Source organism: Cariama cristata, unplaced genomic scaffold, assembly GCF_000690535.1.
Source record: "Cariama cristata isolate BGI_N322 unplaced genomic scaffold, ASM69053v1 scaffold15370, whole genome shotgun sequence".
NCBI classification, from domain to species: domain Eukaryota; kingdom Metazoa; phylum Chordata; class Aves; order Cariamiformes; family Cariamidae; genus Cariama; species Cariama cristata.
In genome coordinates this window covers 3348-15635 of record NW_009596518.1, presented here as the reverse complement: position 1 = coordinate 15635, position 12288 = coordinate 3348, and the positions used below count along the sequence as shown (strand labels likewise).

Sequence of the window (12288 nt, the reverse complement as noted above, 5' to 3'; positions counted from 1 at the left end):
CTGCTGTTAATTTTGCTCCATTTCATATACCTCACACTCCCTGGCAGAGCGTTGAAGTCTGAAGACTTTGATCAGACCCATCTCTAAGCAAACTAAACCTTGGATATGTACTTCGTAGCCTCAGTGCTATTGTTTTGATGCTTCTGTGCTGAGCAAGCTGTCAAGCGGAGGAAGTTGGAAAGTGGCTGACCACTTCTCTGCTTCCAGGTGGCATACAAGAGCCATATTCTGTGTTGTGATCAGATTCATTTAGTTCCCCCGTGAAAGCTGGGCGATGTATTTAGTTCACAGTCCATTTGACGGTAGCTGTCTGCTTCTTATTTTTGTTAACCACATTCAGGAAAAACAACAACTTTAAACTTCCTATTTAAGTGTCATTGGAGGCGCTTTAGAAATGTGACTCTTAACAGCAGAAAACATAGCAGAGAACTATATAAGAAATGACAGTAAATTCACTTTAATCTTAAAAATAGACCAGTAGGACAATGCTAACCCCAAGAGAAATTTGCAGCCTTCTTCCTGTGAGTGGATTTGCCAATAAAAGCAACTAGACAGTTCAATAAAACTAATTAAATTAATCGGTCATCTCCAGGGAACTCAAACAGGGCATGAAATAGGGAAACAGTGTCAATTCAGAGCTTTTTATTGATGTGTTGTGCTGGATCATTGGAAAGAATTGGTTGGGAGAAAAAATTTGCAATTTTCTGTTGATCATAAATTCGGTAGCTATTTCTATGTAACCTTCATTCAATATAATATGAAATCAAATATCATATAGAGCCCCTAAATGTAGAAAAAAAACAGGCATAGGGATGCAAACATAATAGATTATTTTTGAAATAATAATAGCTCACCTGTTTCACGGATATTTGTTGTCCTTAGATCTCAGTGGTATTTGCTATGGAAACTACTTCATCTCCGTGGTGCAGACAGAAAAAGATAAGGCATAAAGAAGGGAAATGACTCGTGTTGGTTTGCACGGTACCTCACTGGCAGCACCAGATAAGGACAGAGGCACTCAGACTCTGGGAAACTTTGACATCTCTTGAGAAACAGTGCTTCCCTGACAGCAATTCTTTGTTCTTTTCTGTGATGCCTTTATTACTAAACAATTTCTGAAGATTGTTTCAGATGGAAAAAAATGGCTTTTCATTCTGTTGCATAACTTAGAATGTAGAAAAGGGAAATATTTAGTAATTTTGCTGTTGATGCTTTGATACAGGCTCCATTCTATAGTGGCATATTGGCTATGGTTGAATTCTGTAGTGCTCTAAAAAGGAGTAACACAGAATGAACTTGCTCTAGCTCATCACCTTGACTTGAAAGGCATTGAAGTGAGCTAAATGCAGCTGTTGGCAAAGTTTGATGTCATTGCAGTGAGATGAGGAAGCCATCTTTTCCAGATGTGGAAATGACACGAACCAAATAATGTCAGAGATTACAGCCATATAGTGGCTCAGCAGGACAATGGGAAACAGAAATCAAGTGACCTCACTTCCAGTTTGGTGCTGAACTCTATAAAGAATTGTGTGCTTTTCTGTGTCCATTATAAAATCACAGAGAAATGCCTGATTTCAAGAAAGATGCCTTAATGTCTTAATTATAATATTCAAAATCAAGCATTTTGGAAACTTGGGCTCTCTGACATTTTATTAGTTTGTTCCCACCTGGTGTAATCTTTTTATGATATTATTTGTTAAGAAAGGAATACATTGGATGGAGATGTCAGATGTTTTTAATTAGATACAATTCACTTGTTGCTTACAGTGCTTATCCACTTACCTGCTAGTGCTGAAATCTTCTAGAATGCAAGTACAGAGGTTTTCAAAATCAGTTCTGTCTTGATTCATTAGTATATCACCTGCTCTTTTAAAGTGCTCCCAACATATGAATTTAATGTAATTTCCTTGTGCTGAGGATAAATTTAAGCGCCTTTGTGGTTTCTTTGACTGTAAAAAAGAAAAAAAAGCAAGTGTAACAAAGAGTGCTTATTTAAGTAATAAGCTCAAATACATACTGTTTCTTTTACCTAAGGTTCAGAGTATGGCTTAGTGTAGCCAAGACTCAGAAAGAAGTGTGGAGTTCCTATATGCCGAAGGAGTGTTCTCCCATTAGTTACTGTCTAATTTAAAGCTCTTCCTAAACTATCCCTCAAATGCAATTTCTGAAGTATAACACCATTTACGTTCTGCAAAGGACAGTGTAGATTTTCCAAAGCCATCAGACGCAGGCCCACCTTTATCAACTTCTGGAAAAAGTCTTTTGGCTTTTATATCCTGATACATTCTGAAATTATAATTGCAAAATACTATCACTTGTACAGCCTGTGCCTTTACGAAGCTGTTTTTTTTCCCGCACCACATGGGAAGTCTTTATTGTTAGAACTGGAAATCTGATCTAGCATGTTGGCGTTACTTGGTAGTGATAGATACCACTTGATCACTGGTAGATATTAAGAGTTGTAGCTCCCTTAATAGGACTGTGCTGGTTAATATCAGCTGAGGATCTGCTCTGAGATTTCTGTCATGGTTTTCTGAATTTTTTAAAGATTATTTTTCATCATCATCTGTTGGAACAAGCAGGATTTTGCTTATGCAGGCTGCTGAAATGATCAAGTGGACATTCGCCTTGTTATTTAACTGGCTGCATTATAGTATTCAAATGGAGAAGGTATCCAGCAACAGCACTGTTGAACCGTGGAAGAGTAATACATATTTTTAAATGATCAGCTGGGGTGAATGTGGTATAAACAGGAAATATTGCCCCTTTTCTAACACTGACACTGTCTAAAGCACAACAGAGAGAGAGAGATATTGATACAGACAAACACTACATAAAACCAGAACATTAAGGAAAAAGGGAGAGAGCGAGATACAGGAAAAGAACAGTTAAACTTTTGAAAATTAAGAGTGGCTGAAATATACTTGAGAGTAACAGTTACTTGTCTTTCCCCTGAAGGAGCACATACCAAAAAAAGGTCTTTTCCTGTCTGGTTTTTAAATATACTACAGTAAGGGAGGTATCCAAAAATGGCAATCAAAAGTAGTAATTGGGACTTAAGAGTTTACCCTTTTAAGTCAGAAATAGTCCTACTGAAGCTGATTGTCCCAGTCCATGGAATATGTATTTATCCTAGCTGAGGACACGGTGTAGTGAAATTTCCTTAGGAAATTGGCATTACTGAGAAAAGAATCAAGTCCATATTACTGATTATAGTAAAAGTTGACCTTTTTTGAAGGAAAAAAAAAGGTAAACAATACTTTTTGCTGATTATTTGTAGTTTAATCAGGATAAGATTAAAGACATGAGGGGAAAAAGCTGCATCAGCTGAATCTCTGTTCTGGTATAAAGAGCAAAGGATTCCACAGGCAGGGCTAAGTTACGCTGGGGAAACAGTGCGGTGAAGGAAAGGGCAATCAGCAGCAAAAATGTCCTTGTTAATTGGAGGTGAAGTGTAGAAACAGAAGACGACAATGTTTGACATATTGGACTTTCAAGATGTGTTACAAATATTAATTTGCACACTTAGGCAAGGAAGTTGTTATTTTCTCTGCTGTATAGAGCAAATTACTTTGACAGAAGAGTTCTACTTGCTGAGTGCTACTGCGAGATCACTGTCATTGAAATTAGTGAGGGTTTTGGTTGAGTAAGATTGGAATGGGACGTTAGGAATTCAGACAGCTAGATGCCAGACAGATGCTGAGGGTTGACAGATATGATATAGTATCTATGGAACATCCACTGCCTTTTTGGGTGGCCACAGGAGGCTAGGCAGGATGCACTAAGACTCTTAAAACAGTACTACATAATGAAATTTAGGTGCCTGAATTGCACCTGGATTGCTCTTCCTTATGGATAGGCATATAGGACCCTAATACTGAAGTCCTCCAGGTACTTACTGCATGGGATGCTTGGGCTTTTTGTTGTGAAAAGTTGGACAAACTGCATTGATTTAGAGATTTATGCATTTTAATACATGGAACCAGGAAGATAGCTTGAGAGTTTAAATCAGAGCAGGTTTTCCAGGCTAAGTAACTTTAAAACACTATCTTCTATTCTCAGCTGGGCAATACACAAGCAGGAGGCGGCTGCAAGTTTTGATTGAGTTATTAAAAAGAAATAGGAGGCCTTAAAAATTATCTTCCCAACAAATTGGATTTTTGGCCTTGAAATTTGTTTTTTTCCTCTTACAGCTTGGCATTTAGGTTAAATGAACTCAGCACCATACAACGGTTTACGTAGTTGCAAATACGTAAATACAATATATATTTACCTGCAGTATGTTACCGACTTAGGAACATCTCAAAGTGATATTTTATGGAAACATTTCAGTGACAGGGTTTGTTCTTGTTTTAAAATGTAGCTGTTTGCTGGTGATGTGTTGGAAGAATGGAGACAGCGAATGAACATGAAATTTGTACTCATGAGCTCTGTGCGAGACAAATATCATGCTACTAGGAGTAAAATTATTCAGGAGTCCTGCACAAAGTCACTGTATTATTTGAATCCCAGGTTTTCCATCAACGCATAACTTGGAAGGGATTTAAGGGGGTCACAGGCCGCCTTCTGGCCCTCAGTCCAGCATTTTTATAGTTAAAGGGGCCTGATTCTCATTCTCACCCAATTTTTGTTTTTGGAATTAATTAATTCGGTTAAAAAAAGCTGGGAGATACCTGGTAGTTTGTATTGTTTTGTCCAGTGTATTATCCCAAGCCAAGTTTTCTACAGTATGTTATTGATTGCTGCGTCTGGTCTGGCTTTGAAATGTTTCAGACCATGAGACTTTTATCATTCTTCTAGGGCTACTATTTCATCTAATAGATTTCACTGACAGGAGGTTTTTCCTGATAATCCTGGTAGCGCTCTTCTCTGGCTTTGTGATAAGTGACTCCATTATTCTTTGAAATATGTGGGTGATCAGTGGACATTTTCAAAAGATTCCCTTCCAAATTGAAAGACAAAGAGAATTTTAAGCAATATAGAGGATAGATAGCAGGAGAGAAAAAAAATTTATTGAGCTGGATATACTTTCTGGTAGAAATATGTTTCTGAAGTCTGCAACATACTTTTCAGTGACACACAATTATGATGGATACTACTCTTGAGAGACTCAGATTTACTTTTCTAGAGACCTAAGCTAGCTTGTTATTTCATTGTTAAGGTACTGACAGTGGAATTTCTAAGAAGTAAGACTGAAAACCTGTCAGCAGAGTGAATATGTGAATCTTTCCATCATTTCAACCTCTTCTTCTGCTACTTTTTGTGGTGTTTGTATCTCTTATTTTGGGCTTTTGTCACACGTTGTAAAGGCCAGTGTTGTACGTCTGGGTCTTGGCAGGTTGAGAACTGTGACTGTGAATAATGAGTCAATTTTCACTTAGTCAGGGGGAAGGCAGAGTGATCCTCTTGCTGGCTTGAATGTGATCCTTCCTCCTTCCCCTTTTCTTTCAAAAGTAAGGACAGAAATGGTTGAAATTGAGAACACTGTCAAAGAAATAGAGCTCTGATATTTCTCTGCAGATTGTGGTTTCTTTAAATTTAGAACAATTTGTGTGTGTTGTTTTTAATAATACTTTTTTAACATCATGACTGTAACTGTTTCAAGAATGCCAGTTATGTGATGCATGCGCTGAGAAACTATAGGTATCAATAGTTCCTTTGGACATCTGAAGGCGGATCTTACTGGCCCTGAGGGACTGTGCTTGAAACTAGCAACGCAATGTTTGATTCAGCTCCCCCCCTCCAATTTTTGTGGCACATGGTTGTGTAGCTGATATTCTGACTGCAGCATGCACTTCACAACTACTTGGGGTTGCTTAGGCTTTTTTCTTTTCTGTCTGAATTTTTCTTTGCTTGGAGTCATCAATCTGGTATCACAGTTGTGAATGTTTCATCAAATGGAATGTTTATTATTCTATAACCCAATAACTCCTCAATGGTCTTAACCAGAAAAAAAGTTTCTGACAGCAGTTTATGGCTGATCTCTTAGGAAAAGGGATAGTGCTTCTAGCTGTAGTTTGGGGTTGGTAAATGGCACATAAATACTATGAATGCACTTGATTTCTTACTAGCTCATTTAATCTATCTAGTTGTTTAACTGTGACAATAGCTCAGCTGTCCAGAAAGTATATAACCTAATAAAATAAGTTTGTCAACTCATACGTAGTCTAATTATAACTGCTTAACTATGTGTTGTAGGTCTTTTGATGCTAAAACTGATACTTTATTTGGAGAATTCAGAACCTGTATTTTGGAGAAGGATGATGTGATTTATATCCCTGAAGAATGAACACAGAAGTATCCAAGATAGGCATGGGCTTGTGCAGGAATATCATCTTTATTCAGAGCCTATCAACTGTATGAATCATGTTGCTGATGACTCCAGTTGATGGTGCCTTTCATCTCTCCGTTGATCTGGCTGAGAAAAGTGTATGGCTTCCAGAAGCTTTTTCTCATTCCTCATACATAAGGGTTCCTGGTGTGTACGGGGAGGATACTGAGTCCTCTTTACCTATTGTTACTCCATAGGCCCGCACATGTTTGGCTGCATAATTTGCTAGTACACACATACCCTAAAATTCATTAGTATCCTTTTGTGGCTTGTCAGTCTTTTATATAAAACTTGTAAGTTCTTAGTATAAAAGAGGAAGTCCATCCTGTTTTACCACTACAGTAACAAAAGATTGAAGCTTTTTGAGCTAGTCATCTAGTTCTTCCTGTAAAGTAGGGTGACAGTAAAAATATCTTCAAATAGTGGGTGACCATTTTACCGGTCAAGAATTTTAAAAGAGTGTTTCTTGTGTAATACTGCTTCATTTCCATGGCTTGAAAAAGAGATGATGTAGAAAGAAGAGATTGCCCATATGTACTGCTGTTTCCAAATACTGTTTTAGGAAAGTACTTGCTAAAAAAGCAGGGAGAAGGCAGATGTCGTATCAAGACACCTGGAATTTAGGAATTGTTCAGAGAATTCATCTGTGGTCTGAGTGTTAAAATCTGTTTGCTAGATTGCTCTCGTCTGGTGCAATTTACTCTCTATGAACCTTGACTCTTATGGGTGTGGACTTCAGGTTATGCTCAGACTGCCAGCCCTTTCTTTGTGCCATAGTAACTGCAGCACAGAGCTGTCCCTGGGGAGTAGTAACTCTTTGGTGGATGGCTCAATGTAGTAACCCGAGGGTATCATTAAAACTCTCCACAAGAATTGCTTCAATGCTTGTAACACGTAATTATGCTTTAGAAATGCACTGCACTGTTTCTTATTGTTACAAAGTGTATTTTTCAAACTAAAAGCAAACTCTCAAACTTAACTCTGTTAAATGAGCATTTATTTTTCATCAAGAACATATGGTGTGAAGTTCATTTGAATTGTCCTATGGCAACTCCATATTTGATAATGGGACTTTTAAAATAAAAAGCCCTACATTTTTATTTTGGCCATGTTTAGTATATTTTTTGCCATGTTGTAGGAAAAAAAGCTATGGGTTCAGAAATCCATACTTCCATGCACATACTTGTCCTGATCTGTAATCGGCCCCTAGATCCAGTCTGTACTGTCGAGATTTTGTTTGATGATCACCTAGCTATTTCCTAATTCTGCTGGCTGCTCCCATGCCCCATGAACCTGGCTGGTAAGAGAGTCAGAAGCACTAATAGTCGTCTTAACTTTGCTCTTGTTGTCCAAGGAGTTGTTAAAGATCTGAAAGATATCACAAGCTATCATTGAAAGACTCAGTTCTGTTTCTGAATGCTTCCCTGTTTTCAGTGAGGGCGCAATTAGCCACTATTGGTGTATAAAATAAACACGAGAGAAGTTCTCGTCTGTCAATGCACTGACGAAACATTTTTCCAGTCTGTCTTTCAAGACCAAAGGAATCCCCTAAGGGAACAAATGCTGCTTGAACATCTGTATTTAATCTTTAATCTCAGGATCTAAATTTCTGGCAATTAAATATCACTGGCATACCGCTGTTTCTTATTCTGATCCCAGTCAAAAAATACATACTTGCAAAATTTTCCCACCCAGTTGCATTGCTGATATAGGGAGGAAGTCAAATCAGTAATAAGCTAAATCAAGAGTGTACAATAGTTGTTAAACACTGAAAGCAGCAATGCCTAAAGAAATGAAGTCAAATGAGGTGTTTTACTAACGAAAGATGCAGGGGCTAGGTTGTAGGACCTGTCAGTGCATCTCATCACATCGTCCTGGACTGGTGGAGGTACTGGCAGCGGTGCCCAGGAACACCTAGGAGCTCCGTGGGTGCAGGCCCTGGGCAGACTCGCAGCCGATATCAGTATCAGCTCTGATGAGAACTGCCAAGGCTCACGTCTATACTAGACAACATGGGCATTTGCTCTAATGGTCGTGAGGTTCACACACGGGGCACACCTCTGGGCAATAGTCAGTATGAACAGGGTGATACCAAGATATTGAGGTAGAAAATACAAGAGCTACTCCATTTTTGGACCAGATCATTGCTGTACTATGATCAAAAAATCAGAGTTCTTTCTTGTGCTTGATGAGAAGGTACACCGTCGGTTAGGTATATGAAGGAATATGTGCACTTGAACTGCTAAAGACAGCAAGTGATTTTGTGAGCACAGATCCCACCTAAGCACAGTTGCTGGACTTTTTAAAACTAGACATGTAAGTGTTGGGAGTGTGTGTTACTGTTGGGGAATAAGGAGGCAGTTTCTGGTTTTCATTCTGAAAATGTACATCTAAAATAGCTCTACTGAGTGCATGCAGTTGCTATGGGGTTTACAGTGGTGTTGCAAAGAAGAGACTCTTCATATGGAGACTCTTCATATGGGCTGGTATTTGCAGCACCAGTATGTGCCATTTTGTGCAGAATTCAGAGAGCGTTTAAACAAAGTTTTTAAAGAAAAACTGAGGTGCAACCTTACTGTCTTGCTTTTTTTGGTATTATCAGCTCTCGGGTTATTTCATCACGTTTTCTGTATATTGCATAAGCTTTTGAGACAATGAATTCTTCAGTATTGAGGAACAGGTGATACTGTGTGCGCTTGAAGTTCAAGCTGCATGTTTGGTTTTATGATAAAGATTGCGAAATACACGTGTGTGATGCATGTGGAAGCTCTGAGCATGAGGGGAAAAGTGAATGTGTAAAATAAGTCAAAATCACATCTAATGAAATTCACATTTTTCTTTTTCTTGGATAGTGCATTATATGATATCTGATCTGGTGTGATTCTCCTTGCAGAGGAAGAGGGGAAGACAATTCAAGGAAGTAAAGTGGACTCCTTAAGAAAAACAATTTCTACTTCTGAATTACCAAATGGAAATAAACAGGATGGCTCACCTGGAAGAAACAAAGAAATGTGGATGTCTCTTCCACCACAGATGCCAAATGAGAAGGAGGTAATGAGTTAACATTTGTCCATGTGGATGAGCACCACATTCAAACAGATGAAAATATGGGGAGATACACTGTCCAAATGTTAGAGGCTAGTGGTATTTATCCCATCCGAGGCAAATGTTTAAAATACTACTTAAGTGTGTAATGATTACAGAGGCACCTGCAGGGATCGTGTTTGGCAGTGACATTTGCTCTACTGAAGAGCTGCCATAATCTGACTAATAAATAAGATGCCCTGCAAGGACCTTTGTAATGCTTTCACTGAAGACTGCAGTTAACAATAGAGGTTGGCGAAAAGGAAAAAGTCCTTTGGAGTATGGATGCCAGGATGCCTACATTCATTTTGTTTCTTGGGGATTTTAGCAAGTACTGAGTTCTGTGTTACTGAAGCTAGATTGCTTCAGCTACCTAAAATAAACAGTAGGCAGGCCAGAGGCATTTTTAATCTTCTGAAACATATGAGATTAGGGATTTAATGCATAGGGACAGGAAAACAACAGAGACATCATCTGGAGAGAGCGAGATGGAAATCTGAGTCCACTTGTTAGGAACTTCTGCCCTCCTGCCTGAATAACAAATAACTAAGCTATGATCTAACCTATACTAAAAAATTCCCTTCATTAAACTTTTTATTAAAAAAGAAGTAGCAGGTCATTTTTTGCAATACACAGAGCAAATGGTGGGCCTGCCAAGCCTCCTTCAAAGAGCACAAGCTGTCATTTTCCTCCCTACTTGCACGTGCCTTTGAGGTGGAATCAAGCAAGGCTTTTAAAACAATCACATTCTATCAGTTGATTGTGTAATAACAACGACAAGAATCTTTTGGCCATTTTTCTTATGAAGAATACGGTTGTCTCATTGGGATAGACTGCCTTTGGGTCTCTTACTTTAGTCGCTTGGAGTTGGCTTTCTACCCCATAAAGCAATGTGCAACTTCCATTATCCTTTATTTAATGGAACATCTTAATACTTGTCTTTGTTGCTACAGAAAAAAAGTTTCAGGCGTGGCTACACGTTTTTGTCACGTTAGCAATTTAAGAAACAGATACAGTAATAGTAGAATACATCAGAAAAATTGCTAGCATGGTAGCAGGAGGAAGCTGTAATGCAGTAAGTTGGCCACTGTAATCTTTAAACCTGCCCTGAGGAAAGGAAAGAGGGAAAAAAAACTGCTATTGAAAACAATGCTGCTGTTCTAAATACTGCTTTTTAGGCATGTTATGATTACTTGCACTGTTGTTCCAGTTGATTCAGTCTGGTCTTGTGTGGGATTTCAGAGGATTACCTGCATACGTTCTATTTTCAGAAGCATTGTATTCACTTTAAAAAAAATTTTAAATACTCTGTAAAGGATCTGTATGTGTAAATTAGTAGGAGCTTTAACCATGATTTTGGTTCTGTTTCATGCATATACGTCATTCTGCCTGTCTATCTACAGACAGTGATGAATGAGAGCTGGAAAGCTGGTGGCTCTGGTGGAAGTGGTCTCAGTCTGTCTGAAAGAGTGAAGGTGAGGTTTTCTTTGATTTTTTTCAAAGTGGGGATTATGAGCAGAACATGACTGATTTTTGCTTTATTCATTTACAAAATACTTGCAATTTGTTGATGTATTTATTTCCATCTATGGGAAATAAGGATGAGAGCATCACCGTCCACGTTTTTTTTTCAAGTGTTGATGAGTATGTACTTTTAAAGTGTAAAGGTTATGTAAGTGTTGATGAGAATGGTATCAAATCAGGTTGGATTTAGAGCATCTCTAATTACTTCATGGAAACATAGAAGACTACTCAGTGCATATAGTAAATCCTCCATGGTAACACTGTTTGCACATAGGCTGGGAAAGGCCTTTCAGTCTCACCCTATGCATCTATTCAGAGTGCTACCTGAAATAAGAAACATCTCTTCTTGTGGTATGTTTTAGGTTAGACAGTTTTCAAGGGACATCACCCTGGAAAAACAGTAGTGCAATGTCTCAGATGAAATACTAAAAATTTAATAATTCTTAGCTTTTTTATTTCCCATTCAGTTCACCACTAGTATCAAAACAGAAGGATCAAGCTCTGCTTTGCCTGCAGCATGTATTGTCTCTGTGCCATAGGCAGTGAGCTTGCAAAACTGCAGAGTAACTTATCATGTATCTTTCTCCTGTGAAAATATTTTACTTCTCCGTCTTCCCACTAAGTTCCTGAAAAAGTTGCTGTACAGCATGAGCTTCTTTCCCATCACTGTGGTGATAGGCAGCAATCTTGGCAGCAATTCTTTGCCTATACGTAAAAGTATCTCCTTTGGGTTACACATTTTAAAGAAAATCCATATGTTTTCTTGGAAAAATGCAGGGGAGAATGGAAAAGATGAAGCAGACAATACAATGCTTTTTTACTTTGCTCTAGATTGTACTATAAAGAATGGAATGAAGACATTTTAATGTATTTTCCAATTTGGGTTTTTTATGGCAGGTGGACAAGTACTTAGATTTGGAAGATACAGACACAGATGAAGAGACATGCAGTGGTAGGTTCCCCCCCCCTCCCTTCATATTCACTATCGTTATCTGTCTTTGGATGCAAGTGTATGGACATTGCTTAAAGAACAGTTTCTCCTCCAAAAAAGATGTTCTTCCTCTGTTCTTCTCTTGCTAGAAAATTCCCCAAGTTGCCCAAATTCCCAAAATTAAAGTACTCATTTCCTCACTCTAAGAGGTAATAAGATAATAAATTATAAGGAATATTTATTATACTGTGTCCTGGTGAGCAGGTGTTTTTTTTTTCAAGATTTTTCAGAATTGCAGAACACTTCTTGTTCTACACGTTTCTACATTTTTCTGCACTTCTATTTTGTATTGAAATTATTTCGATTACAAAAGTTATCCACAAAGTAACATGAGTGCTAAGAGAGAGTTCTATAAAGT

At 38.2% G+C, this 12288-nt stretch overlaps 1 protein-coding gene across 1 annotated transcript in view; it reads left to right on the top strand.

Moving 5' to 3' along the window:
- The window catches only part of LOC104166554 (uncharacterized protein C11orf74 homolog), a gene marked incomplete at its 3' end in the record, with an annotated part of 15845 nt that extends 3954 nt beyond the window's left edge, over window positions 1-11891 (top strand). Inside the window, exons 2-4 of the mRNA XM_009706523.1 lie at window positions 9225-9382; window positions 10819-10890; window positions 11837-11891. Coding sequence (XP_009704825.1) covers window positions 9225-9382; window positions 10819-10890; window positions 11837-11891 — 285 coding nt within the window. The remainder of the gene's footprint in view (window positions 1-9224; window positions 9383-10818; window positions 10891-11836) is intronic.
- Between the last annotated feature and the right edge of the window lie 397 nt (window positions 11892-12288).